The sequence below is a fragment of the Sciurus vulgaris genome, assembly GCF_902686455.1.
Source record: "Sciurus vulgaris genome assembly, chromosome: 3".
NCBI classification, from domain to species: Eukaryota; Metazoa; Chordata; class Mammalia; order Rodentia; family Sciuridae; genus Sciurus; species Sciurus vulgaris.
In genome coordinates, this window is record NC_136463.1 from 144258529 (window position 1) to 144282101 (window position 23573).

At 34.1% G+C, this 23573-nt stretch overlaps 1 protein-coding gene across 3 annotated transcripts in view; it reads left to right on the plus strand.

The window, feature by feature from the left end:
- The first annotated feature begins 260 nt into the window (after positions 1-260).
- GLS (glutaminase) overlaps positions 261-23573 on the plus strand; it is a 75704-nt gene continuing 52391 nt past the window's right edge. For 2 of the 3 annotated variants that reach the window (XM_079135106.1, XM_079135107.1), the window contains exons 1-6: positions 261-903; positions 14301-14397; positions 14743-14864; positions 19404-19533; positions 20704-20783; positions 22570-22733. In XM_079135106.1, the coding sequence (XP_078991232.1) occupies positions 518-903; positions 14301-14397; positions 14743-14864; positions 19404-19533; positions 20704-20783; positions 22570-22733 (979 nt within the window). In that variant the 5' untranslated portion in view covers positions 261-517. The remainder of the gene's footprint in view (positions 904-14300; positions 14398-14742; positions 14865-19403; positions 19534-20703; positions 20784-22569; positions 22734-23573) is intronic. The other variant, XM_079135105.1, reaches the window with a different exon arrangement.

Consider the following 23573-nt stretch of genomic DNA (forward strand, 5'->3'; position numbering starts at 1 on the left):
CGAGGCAATGAGCTACCCTGGGCCTGGATCCCTAGCCTAACACGTCAGTTCGATTCCTCTCCCCGCCGCCCCCGCTAGGTCCCGCCCCCCGCTAGTCCCCGCCCCCCGCCAGTCCCCGCCCGACTTTCTGCGCACCCGGCGCCGGGACAAATTTGACTGCTTCTATCACCAATCAGAAGATAGGTCGAAGGTATGAGCCAATCGGAGCAGGAGAAGGGGGCGGGCCGCCGGTGTCCTCCGCCCTCGGTGGGTGAGCGCGGAATGTCTCCGGCCCTCCCCAGCGCGTCAGCCTCAGTGCGGAGCCCTTGGCGGTGTGAGGAGAAGCGGCCACCGGCATCTTCCTGAACAGCGGCAGCGGCACCAGCTGCGGGAGCCGTAGCCGGAACCACACCCACGTCTCTGACCTTTCCTCGTCTGTCCTCTTGCTGCCTAGCCGGAGACCGCGTTCCCGGAGGAAAGCGGCCGCCCACGCCCGTAGCATCCTCCTTGTCGAGCAGGCGCTTACGGACCCTGAGGCATGATGCGACTGCGAGGCTCGGCGATGCTGCGGGACCTGCTCTTCCGACCGCCGGCCGCTGTCAGCGCGGCTCTGAGGCGGGCGCAGCCCTTAGCCACCCTGTGCCGGCACCCCCGGGGCGGGCGCTGGCCGGCCGCGGGCCCGGTGACCGCCGCGCGACTCCACCCGTGGTGGGGTGGGGGCGGCCGGCCCTCGGGGCCCTTCGCAGGGCGTCTTTCCAGCTCTCCCTCGGAGATCTTGCAGGAGCTGGGCAAAGGGGGCACGCAGCCGCAGTCCGGGGCGTCGCCGCCCGCAGCCCAGCCGGCGCCCGGCCCCAAGGACAGCCCCGGGGAGGCGGACGCGTTCGGCAACAGCGAGGGCAAAGAGCTGGTGGCCGCGGGCGAAAAGTGAGTGTCTCCGCGAGACAGAGGAGGCCTCGTCCCGCTCTGGGCTCTGGCTCGGGGGCGGGGGTGGGTGCTGCGGTGGGGGGGGGGGTGGGATGGGGGCCGAGGTTCTCGAAAGAGAAAGAAAGAGATGCCGGGCGGCCTGCGTCGTCTGCGCCATGTGATTAGGCCCGGCCCCGCCCGCGCCTTCCCCGCCCGCGCCCCTCTGCCCGGCTCCCACTTCCCTTCTCCGCCCCCGGCGCGGGTCGCGCGGGTGGATACGCAGTGGGCCCAGAGTGGCTCGCCTGGCTTGCACCCAGCCCCGAGAGGCCGCTGCCGCGTGCTTGGCACCCGGGCTAGCTCGCGGCTGCACCACCTGGCCGCCTGCCCAGTCTTTCGTGGGTGATGCCACACGAATATTTACACGGAGTGACACTCAGGAGTCGGGTGTTGAGCAGAGCCTGTATCTTCCTGACTTGTCGCTTTTCCAGGCTCGAATTTCCACCCTGCCTCCCCTCCTTCGGTCTCTACCATCGTCCTACTGTAAGCCAGATGTGACAGCGTACTTAATACTTCTGGGGCGACTCCTTCAGGCGTTTGTAGATCCATCTGGGCCACCGGAAATAATGTTTCAGAAATGAGATTAGGAGGAATAGGGTCATGTGGCCGAGAAGATGAGGCATGCCCCACAGACCACCTGTTTGCACTGTGGACCAACTTTGCCCTGTTTGGTCTCTTCATGGGATGGACAGGTTTTTTTTTTTTTTTTTTTTTTTTTTTTTAATAGCCAGATAAACAGGATGAAATGTGATAAAACCTTTACCAGTGGAAAAAAATCTAAAATAGGTCTTGTGACTTAATTGTGATAGGATATTGACTCATCTTTAATGTGTATAACAGTAATTTAATCTTTATTAATTTTTCTTAATATGAGAAGCAGTTTCCTGAATACTTTTATCATGTAACATAAATTGAGACCCCTCCCCCATTGAAGAACATTCACTGGTTTGCTTTCTTTATGCCCTATTTTTTTTTTTTTTTTTTTTACTTTGGACAGAATGTATACTGTTTTTGTGTATTTTACTATTTTTACTGTTTCCAGCCCTAGAGTACCTTAAGTCAAACTGAAAGTGATTCTTATAATTTCAACTCAGGCCTGCTTAATGTTTCCTGTAATTGAAGTTGAGACCTTCCTAAAACATTCCTAGCTGTTTTCTCAGGCTGAAAATGTTGTTTAAAACCAACCAACCCAAAAAAAAAAAAAAAAAAAAATTGGTGTTGGCTAAAATTTGTGGTATTTCAGTGATAATGTTTTTGTGCCACAAAGAAGTCTTATGCCCTTGGACACATTATTTAATGTGTTGGGTTAGATGGCTCGAATCCCTTCAAGTGTTTCCAAACAGACTAGACCTTTGTTAAATTTGCACCTCTCTCATGTTTTAAAGACTTAAATAGGTGTGCTTAATTCCATCTGGGATTCAATTTTATTTTTAACATCTGATTTACCAGGCATGTAATAAGTATTTAAATACATATGCCCAAACTTAAAAGAAAGTAAAATGTTGCTACCTTTGAAAGTTATCATTAAAGTCTGCAGGATGGGAACTGCTATTAAAAATGTCTTTGGTTTGGTGCCTCTTCAGTGGCTGTAGTGTCCTTTATTTTCTTTTGTCAGATAGGACATTGAGCCAGTTTTTGGTTTGTTACCCCAAAGTTTCTAGTTTCATTGCCTGTTAATAAGAAATCATCTCAGCAATAACTTTGAAAACACTATTTTGGCTAATGTCCTATCCTGTTCTTCCTTCCTCCCTTTTCAAAAAAGAAATCCCTTTTAGGGAGGGGATTCTCAGGCTCAGATACCCTGGGAGTTTTAAGTGCCACTAAGATAAGCTTGTTTACCTTATATCAAGGGAGAAGTTCATGGATGGTGTTTATGTGTGTGTCCCACCAAAATAGCTAGTCGGGAGCAATTCAGGTATATGATAATCCTAAAAGCTTCCAATCAAGGATTTGGTTCAAGAGTGAATGCCAGCTGTCTTTAAAGTGAAGAGCACTGATCTCAAGGTTGTCAAAAAAACCTTTTTAGTTTGGTTTACTTTTCTATTCCTTGAATGATCTGGTTTCCAAATGTAGCTTTCTTCTTTTGATTCCTTTCATCTTGTGTTTATGTGATAAACATTTCTCTTATTCTGTAGGTAAGCTTCCATTTGATCCTGTTATCTTTTCTAATGCTCAACCTCAATCAGCAGTCCACCTGGAATGCCAGCTCTCACTCAGGACTCTGCCAGATTTTATAGTGTTATTAAAGGAAATAATTATGTGAAAATTAAAATAGTTACCATTTTGTGAAAGGTTTAGAACAGTGTTTGACATATGTTAAGAGCCACATAACAGTTTATTCACTAAATGAGAATAAAATTTTTTCATTTAGGTAAAATCTGTCAAGGACATTGACCTTTGAATTTCAGGCTCATACATACATGAGAGCTTTTGTTTTTAGATTCCAGAAAAGATTTCCCTGGAAAAATTGATAGGCATCTCAAATTACATGATTTGTATTGTTTACCTTTTTGCCTTGCTGGTAATAAGGTTGGAGTGAATTCAGTGCTTAACCATAGCAATTTCATTAGTTCATATAACTGGGACAAGTTCTGTCTTTCCTTGGTTCTGTCTTTATATTTTATTAACCTTATTTATACTGTGCAAGGGTGACTGAATAGAAGCAGGTTATCTAGTTATCTTTTTTCCACAAATGCTTTGAACCAATGTGAACCCTTGTCTGTACCATCTCCTTTACACACCTTTAATCTGATTTGTTAAAATTATATAACCGACATCTTAATATCATATAGAAAAGTGTAGTGACCTTTGCTCAGTTTTCCCTGCATGAGTTTTATTTAATTTTGTTACCACCATTCATTCTGTCCTTTAAAAAAAAGAATGTTGCTTGACTCTTCATTTTTAAAAAGTTACTATGGCCCTGCACAGTGTACCCACTTGTGATCCCACTGAAGGTGTAAACAGGCCTAAACAATTTAGCAAGACCTTGTCTCAAAAAATTAAAAAAGGACTGGGGATATAGCTCAGTGGTAAAACACCCATGAGTTCAATCCCTAGTACTGGGGTGGGGGGGGGGGCGGCGGCGGGGAATGAAGAAAAAAAGTTATTATGTGTGCTTTCTTGGCTCTTTTTGGTTTTCCTCACTGGGTAGGGGCTGAGGCACATACCTAAATTCTTAACAGCACATCCTTTTTTTCAGCTTAGACTCTCATCTTTGGGTGGGTAATACCTCAGTTTTTAATCCAAGCTCTGTTCTCACATTTATCTCCACGTATCTGATGGCTTCAAATTTCAAATGTGTACCCTCATATTCATCCTTTTTCTAATTCAATCTATTTGACATTTGTAAGGTTAATTTTAGAGTTTTAATTTTAAATACCATTCTTCCAGAAAAAAATAATAGACTGAAAGGAACATTATAACGAATTCACAAGCTAAGTTATGGCATTCAAAAACTTTGATTAACCTGAATGACTTTAAAAAATTAAAAAAAAAAATTTTTATCATACTTGGATGATCTTTGTCAAGCAGGCCATGCTTAATTCCTGTAGATCTCTGAAGTGTATGTTCGTTCTTAGTGAAGGATCCTTGGGAAGGGCCAGAGGAAGGGGGATGAAGGGGCATTGTTAAATTACCCTTCCTTTGAACATTTTATTTTTTAATTAAAAGGAAAAAGTGATATAAGAGGAATTAGGCCGTAAAAATGTCAGTATATGTATATCCATTACAAAATAGGTAATTCATGTATAGTGCAGATTGAGAATATTTTATTAAAACAATGATGACGAGACCACTTTTTCCCCTGTAAGATTTTCAGATCTTAAGTAATCCTAAACAGTTGGGAAATAGAACCTCTTGTTTTGTTGGTAGAAATATAAATTAGTTCAGCTGTTTTAAAGAGTACTAGCAGTTTGTTAGTTATCTGTCAAAAAACACATTCCTATTATGCAGTAATTATTTTTGCATATCTGTACAAAGTCTTGGTATTTCAAAGTGTATTTTTAATTGTGCCAGTAAGCATAATGTAAAATCTTTTAAATTTAAATATAAAATGCAAGCAAAAATGATTTCAGCTAGCTTCAGATAATATAGCTTTTATGTTTTGATAGTTCATAACCTTAATAAATGTGAAGTATGGGCAAATAAAATCATTGCTGTGAGAATTGAATTTCAAAGTTAGACTTAATACTTAAACATTTCAGTAAACTTCGGATTGGGTCCATTTGATAGTACCAATAATGAAAGAGATGTAGATATTTTGTAAATATAGCATAATATAGTTTGGAATTGAAAGAAAGAAACACTTTTGAAATAGGTGGCAAATGCTTTTGTGATCCTTATAGCTTTAACTTTTAATATATAAAGGTAAACATATTTGCAGTTCACTTAAAATCAAGATTGAAAATACATCTGATTATTTTCGGTCTTCTTAATCAACCTCTCAGTTATTTGTGATTTCTTTAATATTAGTTTTTTTTTTCCTAAGTCATAGTTATCAGTTTTTGTTGTTGTTTTCCCCTAATGCTGGGGATTGAACCTAGGACCTTGCCACATGGTAAGCTTATGTCGACCACCGAGCTACATTCCCAACCCCATTAGTTTTGTTTTAATGGCACATGAAAAAAGTACAAGTAACTATATATCATGATATTATTTTACAACCCAGTATTTACATTATATCTATTGGCCATTGATAAGTGTGTACATATTCTGTAAGTAAGGACTACATGCTATTAATTGTATTAATAGTTGGATGAAGTTCACTAAAAGAGCCAAATTAATCGCTGCATTTTAGCTTCTTGTGTTTAGACTCTTATTTTCTAGAGAATTCTGTCTTCCTCAAAATGAGCTAACTCAGGAAATGACTACCAAATAGAATTTAACCTTTTTGATGAGACAATAATATATGGGAAAAGTGGGGACTACTGTTGTAGTCTGGTAAAGGCAAATGTTACCTTGAAAATTTTTCTAAAGATGTTCGTGGATTTCTTTGGTTTTGAAGAATGATTTGAAAGAAATCAATAAAAGGCTGTCCTACTTTGTTCTTGTGTTATTTGAAGTGAAGCATTTTGACTATAGAAACTGAAAGTCAAATTGTAGGATTTGCATTCTTGAAGGAGCTCAATCATATTAAATCCTGTGTAGATCAGGATTATAGTTACCTGTGTCTTTTACCTGCTAGTAGAAAGAATGCTTTAAGAAAGCAGAGGGAATAGAGATATTTCTAAAAATAGTTAATAATTGTCAGCATCTCTTAGATTTCAAATAGAGACACCATTACTCCAATTTTACCCTGGAATCTACTAAAGTATAAAATTGCTTTGGTTATGAAACAGTGCATATGACTGATGACTACACTTGGTAATTTTCTGACTATCTACAACACAGTAGAAGTAAAAATGTTAATATGTCTTCCCTTCCTTTGGAAAGTCTCCTATGCTTGGTATATAGCGTTCATTATTGCTAGTGATTTCTGTAGTGAAAGTGCTACTTTCAAAATGTAGAACTGTTGATTTTGCATAATAAGTAAAAAGTTGATGGCTTTCAGGACTTTGAAATATATTTTTGTCTACTAATTTCCGATTGGGCTTCTAAAGATACTGAACTTAATATTTTGAGTGACAGGCACTTCCTTTGGTTTTTTTTTGGTAGGAATTATTAAGAGTAGAAGCTTTCTGAAGAGCAAATTTTTTAGTTGTATGAAGGAGTTACAAATTATTCAGACCATTTAGTAATTTAGGACAACAAAATAAGCTCAGTTGTAAGAAACATTCCCTAAAATTTTTGGTACAGTGTTCTGCATTTTGAAGAAAAATGGGGAAAAAATGGTGTTCAACATTAATGGGACGGTTAAGTAAATTATGGTACATTCATGTATAAGTCTCCCATTTAGCCATTTCTTCAAATGTATATAGATAGGTTTTTAGGGATATAGATAAATGGAATATTAGACCAAAGGTTAGAATGCAAAATTTTCTATGAAATATGATCTCAAGTGACCTTAAACTTTAAAAAAAAAAAGTCATAGAAGGAAATAAGCCAAAATGACATTAGTAGTTGCAGTTTGTGAAAATGAGTATTGTATTTCCTGCCTCCTGTAATTAACTCTTAAGATTTCCTATTATAAGTGGGAAACTTATAAAATAGTGGAAAAGATGCAAACTCCTAAAATAAGAGGAACCTCATATATCAAATTCTAAACTTGTAAATTTACTCTGCTGTCTAGTTTGCTGACCTAATATCCTGTTTCTGGCAGTATAAGAATAGTAATCACCATTACATTGAAAAAAATTGTGTCAAAATTATGAATGGATTTATACACTTCTTTTTATCATTATGCAGTCATTCACTAGTATCCTCAAACCTCAGACTTCTAAAATTCTAAACTATACTTCGTATGAGACTCCTTCGAAAGTGATACATATTTGTCTGCCATTAAAACTTAAAGAATAGAATTTAACATTTCTTCTTCAACTTACATTTACTATAAGGAAGCATTACTGTACTATGTTATGAAACAGTGATGCTCTGAGATAAGTGCTGGCAACCTTTATCTGTGACAGGCCCAAGAGTTGATACATGCAGCTTTTTGGGCTCTCTGGTCTCTTTTTACAACTACTAAGGTACAAAGCAGCCATCAACAATAGGTAAATAAAGAATGTAGTTGTCTTTCCATGAAACTTCATTTACAGATGGGCTGTGGTAGTTTCTGCTGTAATTTGCTTATTCCTGCCCTACTATCTAGTTGTAAAGGGTTCTCTCCTATTCTGATTAGTTCTTCTCATGTAGTTTTCTGTCTTGTATCAGTTGCTGCATCTTTTTCCTCTATTTCATTGTTTCCAGTTTAGCAGTCCTTCCTTATTCTCACCTTCCATTCCTGATTATTAGCTTTTTATTTACACAGAAGAGTAGTAAAATATATGTAACATGAAATTCACCAACTTAACCATTTTTAAGTGTATGGTGATATTAAATACTTACCTGAGTTTTTGAGTTAAGAACCCAGATGATTAAGTTTACATGTAAAATAAAGGTACATAAGTCCAGAGTGACTTTCAAAGAAATTTAGAAGGACATCCATTTTTAAACTCAAAAACTGAGGATTAGAGTTGGAAGTGACTTTAAAGAACATCTTATTCCACCCTATTTTATATGTTTTATAATACTGAAAGATATTAAATTACCTAACCAAGTTCATATAGTAATAGGGTTTTTTTTTTTTTTTTTTGGTTCTGTCTTTTCCTTCTTTTCATACATTACCAGTTTAACAAAATACAATGAATTAACTGCGGTTTTAGGTCCAGGATTTGAAGAGACCTTAAAAGCCCATCTCTTCACTGCTTTTTAATTTTTTTCCTCTTCTTTTATACAGGTTATTGCTACAGGTTACGTATTGAATACTTGCCTAACAAGAACTCACTCCTGTAGAAGGCAGCCCATTCCATTTTTAGAGCTACTTCATTTTTCCTTGTGTGTAACTGAAAGTTGCCTTCTTCCTATATTTTTTAGTTATTCTGAATAAGTCATAATGGTATCAAAGTGACTGCAGTGACAGAATTCACATAATATCTGTCTGTATTTTTCCACCTGAATGATTATTGAAGGATACTTTGCTGAAGAAATTTCTAATTGATCTGGGTGTGGTGGCACACGCCTGTAATCCCAGATCCTTGGAGGTGAAGCAAGGAGGATCACAAGTTTGAGGCCAGCCTAAGCAATTTAGAAACCCTGTCTCAAAATAAAAAGATAGAGGATGTAGCCTAGCAGTAAAGTACCCTGTGTTTAATCCCTAGCACCCCTGCTTCCAAAAAATTTTCTTATTGGAAAAACTAATAGAGCAAGACATTATGGACTTGTTCTGCCCAGGTCTTAGTCTTCCCACTTGAGGTAGGTGACTGTTTCCTGGGTTAAACTTTTGAAGTTGTACCCATCTGGACAAATTGCCATTGCTGTTATGGAAATCCTGACCACTCCCTCATGCAAAGCTAGTTTTGTGGCCTGCTGTTGAATAAATTTCTTCAGTAAAGTTCAGTTAAAACAAACCTTTATTTAAAACAATCTCATCCTTTCTTTGTACAGAATGTGATTTTAACAAGGCAGAATAGTAATTTAGTCATTTAGCCTAAGTAGATCCCCTATTTGCATTTTGGTTAGGAGCCTCGTCTTTATTATTCTTAATAAACTCCAACTATTCCTACTAAAATGGAGTGTTGACAACTGAGAATAGTTAATGTGGTAGAGCAACTGGAGTCTGGGACTATGAACAAAAGACCAACTTTCTAGAATTACTTCTGGTTCAGCTATATAAGAGTTATGTGACATAGGAAATGTTGCTTGACTTTGAGACTTTATCTGTAACCCATGGACAGTTAACCTACCTTAATTTACCCGTTAGGGTTTAGAGATGTAAAATCCTTTTATTTTTTTTATAAACAGTAAAGCCTTAAAAGATGTGTTTTATTTTTAAATTCCATTAGTGATTAGCTTTAGGGCAAAATGACTTAGCTGATAAACATTATTGGTCACTTTGCCATGCATTCATTCTGAGGCATAGTAGTATTATATGGCCCGCCACCATTAAGTCAGCTTTTAAACTGGCAGGTTTAATCTGCTATTTTACTGGTGGTTAATGGATATTTGTTACCAATCAGATCACTCTAAACTCAGAATGATAAACTAACTTAAAGATAACCCCAAATATCTTTTTAAGGATCATAATTTTTAAATGAGGACAAGAATTCTTCACCAGCATATTTTTTGTATTGTTAGTAGACCTCATTTTAAAATTACAATTAAAAAAAAGATCGTTTTTGATCATTTATCACAAAATAATATTTATGGTAAACTGTGCTTTAAAAGTTCTGAGGGGCTACAAAGAAAAAGACCCTGAAAAGATTTACTTTTCATTTTTCTCCTTTCATTGATAGTTTTTTTGTTTTTTAATCTATACGATTTTGAACTGACATATTGAGTTTGCAGTAAATTAGGAACTTTCTTTTCCTCTACCCCTCCAGTCAAACCAAAATTAAAGGCATCATCTGTACTGCCAGTCTTACATTTCTGCCATAGTACTGTCATATTACTGTAGTCTTCACTCTCCCTTAGTAGCAATGGTACTTGGTTCATCTTTGTATTTCCAGTGCTTAGCACATAGTAAGCTGTATAAGAAAAGTATCAAACTTAGTGATGTCAGTATGTGAGTGCTAAAAGTGTGTAGAAAATCTGGTTGGGCAAAGTTCTGTAAAGCAACTGGAATGATTATCAATACGTTGAAAACTTAGGGAAAGGAAAATTGTAAACAAAGTCATGATAGTTCATTAAAAAGAAATCGAGAGAGCAGGATTTACTTACAGGTCAATAAATCTAGTCAGTTACATTGGGGAATTACAAGAAAAAAGTTAGGGATGGTGCAAGTTAAATTCAGAACTTGGTACCAGTTGGAAGAGTTTGAATTATCCTATGGTTCTTGATCAGTAGATCGAGTAGAAACAGTTTCTCTTTTCATTGACTCTGAATTTAAACTCCATATGTGTGTTTTTTCGGAGTATTCTTCTCATTTTTGGTTCATTTCTTATTTGATTTATTTAAGTCTTTTTCAACTCTAAAAATTAGATATTATAATAGCTTACAAATAGAAATGATTCTAATTCACACATACCCTGAGCTCTACCTCTTTGCTGTTCTTTGTAAATATGTAGAGAATATTTCCCTTCATACCTGTAGTCTTTCTTTTGCCAGAAATCCCATTGTATTGCCATGCTTCTTGCTCCCATCTTTCAGGCTTAGTGCAAATTCCACCTCTTCTAAAAAGCTTTATCTTATTACGCCTCCCTCCCCAGTGAAAGAATTTTACAATGACTGGATCTCACAAGTCATTTCTTGTAATTCCTTATTATGTACAGGAGTCCTATTTCCCCTTCTATGCTCTGAACAATGCCTGACATGATGCTATACATGGTATTTTTCATTTTTGTAAAATTCGTCTGTCCATCCTTCCTTCTCTTCTCTCCTTCATTCTCTGTGTGTGTGTGAAAGAAAGACAGACAATGTGGATTGAACCCAGGAGTACTTCACTGAGCTACATCCTCAGCCCTTTTTATTTTTTATTTTGAGACAGGGTCTCACTGTGTTGCTCAAGCTGACCCCAAACTTGCCATCCTCCTGTCTCAGTCTCTTGAGTTGTTGGGACTGTAGGCTTGCACCACTGTACACAGCTGGGCTGGGTTTTTTTTGTTGTTGTTTGTTTGGGGTTTTTTGATGACACAGTTTCAAAGTCTGCTGTAATCTATTTTTTGTCATTAAACTTTAAATACACTGGGTGTGATGGTACACATTTGTAATCCCAGCAGCTTGGGAGACAGGCAGGAGGATTGTAAGTTCAAAGCCAGCCTCAGCAACTTCTAGTGAGGCCCTGAGCAATTTAGTGAGACCTGTCTCAAAATAAAGCAAAATTAAGCATCCCAGTAACCACCTCCTCAAAAGCAACACAAAACAAAACAAAAAAAAAAACACTTCTGATTTTCTAGTTACTACACAGTGTCTGAAAACTATGGTTTTCAGCCTTTGAATTTTAAAAGTAAAATACATTAGTTGTGAAGATATAAAAACATTAAATTTGGGGAGAGGAAAAGGGGGCAAAACAACAAAGATCTTTGGTGTAATTTCTACCTTTTTGAAAGCTTATTGTGAATATTTGCATTCTATTTGTGTACCAAACTATTGAAATTAACTCATTCTCAAATCAGAGTCTTAACTTTTAAATGCTGAGATAGGTAGTAATTTCTTTTTATCAGTTTTGACAGTGTATTTTGTGAGCATATGTGTTTAGGCATGACTTAAAATTCTTTCTCCTATGGATAGAAATTGGTTTCTTGACCAAAAGCAGGTAAATATTTACCGTTTTTGTAGCTGTGGCAATAACATGGTCATTTTAATTTTTTTTCTTTTGCACTATGTACCATAGGATAAAGAAGTGTATATTTTCTTGTTTACATAGCTTTTAGGCAAAGCAAATACCATTTACTGGTGTGATAAATATGTAGAAAGCTTATTCTGCAGTTTTTTGAGATGATAAACTTTCGCTATCTAAAGTTTATCTGACAAACCATTATCTGTAAGTAGTTGGTATTATCTGCTGATTTTGGACAGCTGGTTTGATTTTTCTTTAAATATTAGATTATCAGGATTATTAAACTGTGCTAGTGATATTAGATCAGTGTAAGACTCAGAAAACTTGTTTGTACCTGTAAACATAGTAACAGTTTAATAAGAGAACCGGTATAGTATAGTGGTAAACACTTTGGGCTCTGAATTCAGAGAAATAGAGATTTTAAAACCATCTGTGCCATAGTATAACCTTGGGAAGTTTTCTCACTTCTTTGAGGTTGTTTCTTCATCTGTAAAATGGAGATACAGCTACTAATTTCTTCAATAAATAATAAATGTATTGAGTTCATATTAGTATACTGTACTTTGTATAATACTCCCTCTACCATAAGATCATTGGAAGATTAAAGTACATGTAAAGCAGCACAGAATCTAGAACATAAGAGATCAATTAATTTCAGTTATTAAAATATTGCAGATGTATTTTTTAAAGTTGTCTAAGAGCAAAAATTTTTTCTGGGGATATATTCAGGTACATCATTAAATTTTTAAAATGATAATCCTATGGTTTTTTTTTTAATATTGGGGTGAAATTCATATATTTTAAGGTTAATTATAAAAATAAAAGTTGATGTAGCAGTTTTGAAAACAAGAATCAATAATATTAATGCAATATCAATGTTTCTGTTAGGAGAAATTATGTATAAATATGTATAATGTACATGTTTCTTGAACTATTTTCCATCATCTTTTAAGATAGAAATATGTGGACCTCTAATAGTATTCTGCTGAGTATATTATGAAATAATTTAATATGTGTGGTCTTATAAAGTACAGGACTATTATTAGACATCTAGAAAAGGTTTTCAACAGCACAAAAACATAATCTTGAAAGTACTTATCCTGTATGATATTTTTTTTAAAAAAATAAAAGTAATGCACATAATTTTCCTATAAAACTTGCCATTATCTCTATGATTAGTCTGGAGTTTATTACATTCTAAATTTAAGAAGTGAATATTCTCTTTTGTTTCTCATATTCTCTCCTACTTTTTTGCAATACAGGTAAAGTCCTTTCTAAATATTTTATTCATTGACACATTGTATGTGCATTTCCCCCAGACATTTTAATGACTCATGATAGGTGAGGAATTATTATAGTACTATTATAGGGATAACAGATCTAGGGCAGACCAATCCCCTCCCCTATTCTCAGCACTTTGTATAAATAAATTAATAAAGTAAAGGTTCATTGACAAGTAAAATATACATATATGTATATATATACACATATATATAAATCACTGATGTTCAGAATAATGAAATATGTTTTCAGTTTCTTAGAAAACATTAATTAGGTTCATTATAATTTGCCTACTTGAAAGCTTTTCAATGGATAAGAAAATTTTGTTTCCTGTTTAAAAGTTTGCTTAATCTTAGTATCTTATTGTAATACTTGTTTGGATAATTAAGATTTTAATGTATTTTTATAGCAGATTTTTTTCTAATCCTTATAATTTGTGGAATTTGATTTGTATATGCAAACCTACATTACTTTAGAAATAATAACTACAGCTACCATCAATTGAGTACTTACTCTGTTAGTCAGTGTTCTAAAGGTATTGAATGTACTGAGCCAGTTGATCCTCACAGTAGCCCATGAGATTGGCACTATTATCCATCCCTCATTTTCGTATGAGGAACTTGAACCACAGATTTACAGATAACACTAAGGTTACACAACTATTATTACTGCCAGGATTCAAGAACTTGTGCACTTGATCGTAACTACTGTCAAATTCTTAATTGCTGTCTCTCCCAGATTCACAATCAGGTTCACTGTTTGAATAATAAAGATATAGTTATATTAAAAAAAGTAAACAAATTATTGACTCTTCCTTGGACATGTACTGAACTCTGTCATTAGTATTGGGTGATATTATGTACTGCGTCATATAGGAAGGTTTTACCATAATAGATGGGTAGGTATGAGCACACTAGATAGAGTTGTTTATCAGGATTTCAAAACCTGAGATTAAAAAAAATCTGTGTATTAATGAATCATTTTTTATTTGACTTCTAGTGTGGTTTCTAGGGCTACTTATTTGATTTCAATAAATCAGTGTTTATTATGACTGTAGTCTTAGTAGATCAGCTATAGTCTGGTTTAATGATCATTTAATAATGGACTTAGTTAAAATCCATTAGAATGTTCATGACAAGGATTAATTTTGTATTTTTTCTTCCCCTTTTAGTAAAATAAAGCAGGGTCTGTTACCTAGCTTGGAAGATTTGCTGTTTTATACAATTGCAGAAGGACAAGAAAAAATACCTGTTCATAAATTTATTACAGTAAGTTTTTATATTTTTCTATCTAAACTTTTTAAGAAGTTAGTAATACTAAATCAGTAATAGAGTATAGTTGTAAAGGTCATGACATATAGATTCTAACTGACACTGTTTCTCTTACTATGTTTTCGAATTTTTATCATGCTTGTTTCAAGGTAATCAGTGAAAGAAAATGAAAGAAACAATGAGAAACTTGTCCAGAAAGTGGGTAATAGTGCAACAAATGCCACATACATGTTCAAGTCTTGGATAGAAGTTTTTATATACAGGAATAAAAACTTGTAGTTGGAATAAGCATATACATTATTTGCACTATATATTTACAAACTCTTGTTTTTTTAAAAACAGGCACTCAAATCTACAGGATTGCGAACGTCTGATCCCAGGTTGAAAGAGTGTATGGATATGTTAAGATTAACTCTTCAAACAACATCAGATGGTGTCATGCTAGACAAAGATCTTTTTAAAAAGTAAAAATTTCTGCCAAACCTTTAATGGTGATTTGCTGTGCTATATGGTGATTTTGCTTTTAAAACAAAATTGCATCTTTGAAAGCCAGTGCTGCTTCTTATGTAACTAAAAATAGGGATTTAGAATATCATTTGTTTGAAGAACAGTGATGGTATACATTAAGGTTATAAAATATACTGGGTAAAAAATAAACTGTCTTTAAATCTATTGTAAGAAATTTAGCCATGGATATTTCCAATTTATCTTACCTGGAGATTGCATTTAGTTTGAATAGAGCACATCTTTTGTCCTGTTGTTGCTTATGTTGATCTCCAGTTTATCTACATGTCTTGTAGGCTTTCTCAGCATAATTTCTAGTTCTTTCCCATCAGGTGATTTAGATGACATCATAAAATGAGAGGGCTTCAGATAGCCCTGTATTCCTTAGGTATACATATGTGCATTGTCTGCTTCCCTCCTTTCTTTTGACATATTAATGCATAGGTTTTTGGCAACTTTCATTTTCCTCAAATCAGTTAAGAACTAAAGACAGCTTTAGAGCTTAAAGCTTTGACCGAATATTGGAGCTTAAAAAGCCTTGAATAAAAATATTTTGGCATTCGTTTATGTGCATATCTTTATTATTTATCTTGGTTTGTGTGCTCCTGTTAGTTTGATTACTTAAAGATTTAATGGACAACATATATGACTAAAGAGTCAAATAGTATTTTAAACTGTTAATAGTTGAGTGGAAACTAGCATAAAACTGAGAGCACTACTATAAGACATAGGTTTTTGTAGAGGTGGATCTGAAGAATTTCTGTGTCTACTTTGAAAGTTTATTTGGGGAATTGGATGATTTGTCCTACATAATCTCCTGTGAATATCCTGGAATAATAAGTCATCTAAAGGGATAAATATTTAACCGAGGTTCTCTGAAGTTTCCTGACATGCTGTGAAGTGCGGCTGACAGTTTTGGATTCTTTTCTTTTCACTGAGAGGTTCTTGGTTCTGTTAGCTCAGCTGACCTTTAACAGATCCACTTTATATAGGTCTACTTTGCAATTGATGTTAGAAATTTTGAGTCTACAGAAATGGTGTCTTTGTGGAGGCAAATTCATTTCTAGATTATTTGTACTTTTGCAGTAAGACGTATTATTGTTAGTGTTCATGAACTATCTGTGTAAAATACTCTTGATTATGGTGCTCTCTAGGAAGTTATTTTGGCTTATTGTGAGCATAGTTGTCAAAGAGATCATAGGTAGATCTGTGGATATCATGGGAAACTGGCTTTGGAATTTAAAATGGAAACAGTATCTTACATGCTTAATACTGTTTAAAATGTTTTGTGCTTCATACATGTTGTTATGCTTAAATATGAAATTTAAAGCAATTTATATAGTCTGATTATGAAGCCAGGAAACCACAATCATATAATTTTCTATCTGTAATTACATTAGAAGATAATAATTACCTTAATTTAAAATCTACAATTGTAATATAGGCAGTTCCCAACTTGGCACATGCTTAGTGGTATATATAAGCAAGCCATAGGCATAAGATTTTTCTTTTCATCCCTAGAATGAAATGACTCTGTATCTCTGAATAGTAACCTTTACAGGTCACCTGGAAGGGTGATTGCTCCAGAGATATTCCTTTTCTGTTTTCAAACATAAGTAGTTAGCTAGCTAGTGTAGTTAAAAATAAACTCTCTCACCTCTATATAGTTGGGGAAGAATGTTAAAACATGAAATTCATTTTCCCGGAGGAATGTTTTTAAAGGTGGGACGATTTGGTTGAAGTCAAAAGTGTTGGGATTATACTTAAAATTCATTGTAGGTTAATGTCTTTGTAGGTAATCTGAGAAAAAAACTATTCTGACTTATTTTAACATGGGAAAATGACTTCTAACATACTTTTTAGAGCATAACCTATTTGAAAGTTGGAGACTGCCTGTACCTATCTATGTAGTCAATCGTTTTTAATGCTAATAATTCTTAAAACTAATAGAAATGAAAATATTTGTTTTTTTGAAAATGAATTCTTTATTTGTTTATGCATTTTTTCACCCTATAGGTATTGGAATGATTTTTATGTGTGATGGTAGTTATTTGGTCTTTTTTTTACTTTGGAGAAAGTGAATGAATGGTTTTTTGCATTTTGTATATTGTTTGGTTTTCTAAAAAGTTAATTGTTTATTATGTTATTTTACTAATGAAAAATTTTGTGAGAAACATTTTGTAGAACACTGATGCACATTATAGTTGTTAAAGTATTTATATAAAGAGGGAAAGAAAATGGCTATTCCCAGTTTACAGATAAGAAAACTGAACAAAGCACAGAGAAAGATAACTACTCTCTGAAGGGCATAAGCAGCTCCTCCTCAGAGCTCATCTTATATGACTTCTAATTTTCTGGATAGATTGTTGAAATCTATATTGAAATAACCTACAAGGAAAACCTTAATATTTGGAACACTCATCATATGCAATTAGATACTCTTGTGAGAGGTAAAATTTGTTAGTCATATACTAGAGAAGGATGTTTCTAGAGCTTTGCCAGCACCTTTTGCTAGAGGGAAAAAACAAAAACCAAAGTGGGTTTCTCTGACTGTTAATTATAAATCCTCCTTTTGAAGTTGCTGATTAGTTTAAAATAGTAGTAGGTTATGATGTAAATTTGCTTGGCACTCTCATACTTGCTTCCTTATAATTCTTGAAAAGTGGCATATATTTGATTTGACATAGTGGTAATTTAAGATCAGAAATTATCTTAGTGTTTTCCTTTGAGAATATAGTTCTTTGTTATATATCCTTTGCAGTTTTGATATTTGCAAGTTGAATTTTAGAAGCTGTTTGAAACATTTTAAATATTAAATACTAAAGCAATAGTAATATATTTTAAGTTAACATTAAAAGTGGAAGGAAATTATCAAAGTTTAATAAATATTTATCAATTCTGGATGTTAACTAATATACCCATAAGTAGAAATTATGATTATAATTTTTTTTAAATGGGGAGATTCTTATCACTGAAACAAGAGCCTTTTGTATTAGGATTTTATTTTAAAGTTATATGTCAATTTTGTGTTGACCAGATGAATACATATTCTGAATTTTATTAATATTTAAAATATGAAACTTGGTTTTTAATTTTAATTTGATGTTTAATCTAGAACAGCTTGAATTAAAATACTGAGATTTTAAAATTTCTCATTTATCAGACAAAAAAATACTGAGGATTTCTACTTCTTTTCTCCATTTATGATTAGGGCATAATTCAACCTCTTGAAGTCTCATTTTATTGTCTGTGAAGTGGGGAAATTCTTTACAAAATGTTGATGTTTTGAGGACTAAATAAGACTACTCATACTTACAACTTAGTTGTTTTTTTAAAAATGCAATTTTTTTCTCTTTTTCAAAGAAGCTGCTAATGTATTGTCATATTACTCATCTCTGAGGAATCCAGTTACATGAATAACTTCTCATAGTAATAGTTTGACTTTAATATTTCCTTATAAAGGCTCATCCTGAAGATTTGTTACAGTTGGCATTGTGACTTGATATCCATGTATAGCAAGTCTTCCTTTATCAGATATTTTGTCATTGAGTTACCGAGACTTAAAAACCTTAAAAAGAGTACCTTAAGCTCAGAGTAATCTGTTTTACAAAACTCTTAAGTTTACATTAATATACAGACTTTCTGGCTTAAATCCTTTTTAGATCAAAGCAGAATATTGGTTTAAATGATAAGATTTTATGCCCTCTCATCCACATGGTTTACCATGACTTTAAAATAGTTTTTAATGGTAAAACATTTTTATCTACAGTGTAGTACATATCTTACATTGAGTAGAATAATGTAATTTAGCATTTTGGTGATTCAAATAATATAAAATTGTACTATTTCATACAAAATTTTATTTTAAATTATATATTATTTTATAAGCATTTTAACAAATATATCATTTAAGAATTATTCAGTAATCTGACTAAATCAAATTGGTTTTATCTCCAACTCACCTAGAAATACAAATTTTTCAAAATATAATTCAGGAAAAATATGTTAAAATGCAAAATGTTTACATTTTTTGTGAAATACTAGTACTAGTTATATAGGCACTAAGAAATATTATGTCTGAAGTTCCTTAACTGAAAAGTAAGTAGATCATACCTATAATATTTTAGAGTCTCATTTTTGTTATCCAGATGTCATACTGAATGTTTGTCTATTATGGTAAAACAAGTAACTTGTTTCAGGTGGTCCTCATACTTACAATGGTAAAATGCTCTGTCATTTCAGTCTTTGACACATTTTTTTAATCACATCTAATTTATTTCTGACCTGTTCATCTTACAAGCAACTACATGAAAGACTGCTAGAAGGAAAGGAAATAATGTAGAAAGACTATAATTTATAGAATTTAGTTGGGGAAAATGATGAATTTGTGTCTTCTTAAAATATAGGGTAAATATTCTCCTAATAAATACTGTTATTACCAAGTATTAATAATTGAAAAGCACCCAGTCTCTATTAATTTTTTTCCTCACATTCTACAGATGTGTTCAAAGCAACATTGTCTTGTTGACACAAGCCTTTAGAAGAAAGTTTGTCATTCCTGACTTTATGTCTTTTACCTCACACATTGATGAACTATATGAAAGTGCTAAAAAGCAGTCTGGAGGAAAGGTAATTTTTTTTATGTGCATATTTTCTTAACCCAGTCACTTCATACATTCAGCTTAATTTGAGGTATAGAGAGTAAAATTGTGTAGTTGTCTTTGGTTTTGCTAATTAAGAAGTTTAAGTTATATCAAGCTGCTGGATTTAATATTTTTCAATATTTAAAATATTTAACTTTGTTATTCTGGCTTAAAAAAGCACCTAAGTTTAGGAATTCTTTTATTTTGGAATGATTGAGATGACTTTTAAATTTTTAATTAGTTAAAAAAAAAAAAAACACCTTATTGGGAATTTCTGCAGATCTGATATCTTTGAACATTGAATAGAATGTTTCTAGTTTTAAAAAGTCCTCTAGAAGCCAGGTAAGGTGCACACACTTGTAATCCTAGTGACCCAGAAGTCTGAGGTAGGAGGACCATAAATTCTAGGCTAGCCTTGGTAACTCAGCAAGACCCTGTTTCAAAATAAAATGTTAAACAGGGCTGGGGGTGTAGCTTAGTGACAGAGTGCCCCTGGGTTCAACCCCCAGTACCACCAAAGGGAAAAATAAAAAAAATCCTCTAGAGACTGCAGGTATAGCTCAGTAGCAGAGCATTTGCCTTCCATGTATAATGCCCAGGTTGGATTCCCAGCACTTCCCCCCGCCCAATAAATAAATACATGAAAATAAATAAATCCTCTAAATAATAGTAGGGGTTATTTTATTTATTCTCCATGTTGAAAGATTTTATTTTCATTTTAGCTTTGGGTAGCTTTTTTGTAATATAACTTCTTGATAATAATTCAGTGTAATTACCATTGCTTATTTTTATTTGATTCCTAATTTTTTAGATAATGAAACTCTACAAGCACCTATGACCCTTTTATTTAAGGAAAGAAATTTTTTGTTTCTTTTACTAGTCAAAGGTTTCTTAAACCTACTCACTAGGTTTCTTAAACCTAGTCAAGTTTTTCTTTTAGATTCTCTTGCTTTTAGGAAGAAAAAGCATTAGAAAAACGTAGAGAGTAATAGCCTAAGAGAAGACACTTAATTTCACTGTAATTCTTAAGTCTGTTGTGCCCTTAGTTTTTAGGAATATTGTTATGAAAGATAGATTACAAAGCTTCTGGGTGTTATAAAATAGCTACGTGAGATTAGATACTTTTAATTTAATTTCTTTCCAATATTTTTCATAGGTTGCAGACTATATTCCTCAACTGGCCAAATTCAGTCCTGACTTGTGGGGTGTGTCTGTTTGTACAGTAGATGGACAGAGGTGAGTTTATTTCAAATCTATGAAAACCAGCCTTAAGTCTTTAAGCCTTAATTTTTAAGCCTTAATTTTTAATGAGCATGATATAGAGAGGACTATCTTTTATAATAGATGATAGCCCTAACAGGACAATTTCAAGAAAATAAATAAATTTAGATTGTAATATAATTTAAAAAACGTAGCTGAAACAATAATTTTATGTTAAATTTTTGAGATATTTTATCCTTATTGTTGACAGCTGTAGTCTTGAGTTTTATTCAAGTACCTGCAGTTACATGTTCAAGAAATACAGTCTTGTCAAAACTTGACATTGTTATCTAATGAACTGACAACTAATAGAAGTAGTCCCTATTCCTTAGCATATTATTGGTTACTCACCCATCACTATCTTTGTTCCTGATGTGACTGGCCTAAGAGTTAAGACTGTACAGCATAGCATTATCCATCAGTCATTTGCAAAGTGATAAGTCAGTTGCAAAATATTCAGGATTTCATGAAGTCCATGAAAGCCATATTTGGGAAATGTCTTATTGCAGGCAAAGCTGCTGACAAATGAGGACCTTGCAGAATTATAAGAAGGGTAGTGATGTGATGAAGGCATTTTTAAAGAGAATGATTTTATTTTAAAAAGAATTAAGAGAGGCCTTGGAAAAAATGATAAAGTTCTAAAATTTTTTTTAAGAATGGCCCTTTTTATTGTGCCGAAAGTCAGGCATAAATATTTATTATCAAGTTGTAACTTGATTTTATAAGAAAAATTACTCTGTAAAAGAAAAATCAATGTTTTCCCACTCATTTAAAGACCTGGAAATGTAATCTTTTTGTTTTTTAAATTTGTTCTTTTTTATTAAAATATGACGGACATAAAAGGTATACAGCTTATAAGTGTGTATACAGCTTATAAGTGTTTATATCAGAGAATTGTTTTACCCTAAATTTTGTTGAGGCTACAAGTCATGTAATCCTATAATTTTAGATTTTATTTTTCAAGATGATGTTCCATTTTAAAACTTTTCCCCTCTACTTATGAAATTTTGATATCTTTGGTTCATCATTCTAAGTATTTTTATTTTTTAGTAGTTATCTTGAAGTATTTGCAATAAAAAGTGTATGGTTTAGCCTGTTCACTTTGAAGAGAGGAATCTGAGACCCATGGTTGACATGATATTGGCAAAGGCACCTAAGTCTCTTAAGTTCTAATCGATTTTTCCCGATTGTTATAGACTTTTGTGCTAAATTGGGCCCATAAAATGTACAAATCACTCACTGGTATTATAACTTAGTGTCAGCTTTACAAGGTTTGTAAAACCAATGCTGTTTCTTTTAATGGGGCTGGAATTGGGAATAGATGAGATTCCCAAAAGATGAGATTCTCATAAGATGAGGCATTTATAGACAAGGTGTCAGAGAATAATATCCAGTCTACACTGAGCACTGTTTGACTCTTAAAACAAGATGAATACCTTCTGAAAGTGCAGGTTCACTTTGTGATTGAATACAGATAGGAGGGTATTACCCCCTTTCCTTCTAAGAAAAATATCCACATTCTTATTAATTTCCTAATTCAGAACTATTATTTTACTACTTGAGTGCTTTTAAGCTTTTGCCTTTTTTGCAATATCCCTCTTAAAATAAACATATTTATTCTTATAGTACCAAAGTAAACTTTGTGGTTGAATTACAGAAATATCTTTTTAAATTGGAATTAACATGTATAAAGAATAACTCTATGCAGTTACTTTTTTTCCCCAGTTGATGTTAATTATTTCTAAAATCTACCTTTACATAGGCATTCTATTGGAGATACCAAAGTTCCCTTTTGTCTTCAGTCCTGTGTAAAACCTTTGAAATATGCCATTGCTGTTAACGATCTTGGAACTGAGTATGTGCATCGATATGTTGGGAAAGAGCCAAGTGGATTAAGATTCAACAAACTGTTTTTAAATGAAGATGGTAAGAATTACCTACAAGTTGGTTGAAAAATAAATATCTCACTTTTCCAAGTAAATCTAAGTAATTAAATTTTTTTGTAGAAAATTTAAAATGGTCCTACTTTTTTTCCTACTTGTCCTGAAATTTCATAGAATTTAATCACCTACTTTTTAAAATTTTAGGCATTTCCTACTACTGGAGGGTGTGCTAGGGAGAAGATGGGGTAAGGAGTAAGAATTGCACTTATGACAACCTGTAAGTGTATATCTTGCAGAAAATTTTTAAAATTTCTGGAATTTGCTTAAAAACCATTCAGTGGAGGCAGGTGGGAGTACTAGGTATGATTAGTACTATGTTGGTAATTATTGCTGCTAAGTAATTCTATTTGGCAAAGATGAAACAAGCACCTAGGTTTTTTAGTTGGTTTTTCTTCCATTGTTGCAGGCTTTTGTCCTCATTTTATACCTGTAAAATGTGCAAAGACTTAACTATGTGGTTGAATTAAATGTTGGGTGTGATGAGAGCACATAAGGAAATGAGATAACATGGCTTTATCCCACATAACAAATTTGTATACCACATTGGTGTTTATCTGTCATTCAGGGAAAAGATCTGTATTGAACTGATAATGTAAATTTGAGGGTACATAGTGTTCATATACTATTTACTTTTGTTTATATACTACATATTTAAAAACTTCTATTGTAAGAAGTTTAAATGGAAACCACTGAGATGGTGACTGGATTTGTTATTTTGTGTGCATGTTTGGTCTTTCTCCTTTATAACTTATAATATTTGAAAGATACATCTTTGATTAAATAGTAGAGTAACAAGTCTTATTATTTTGCTGGAATTGTAAAG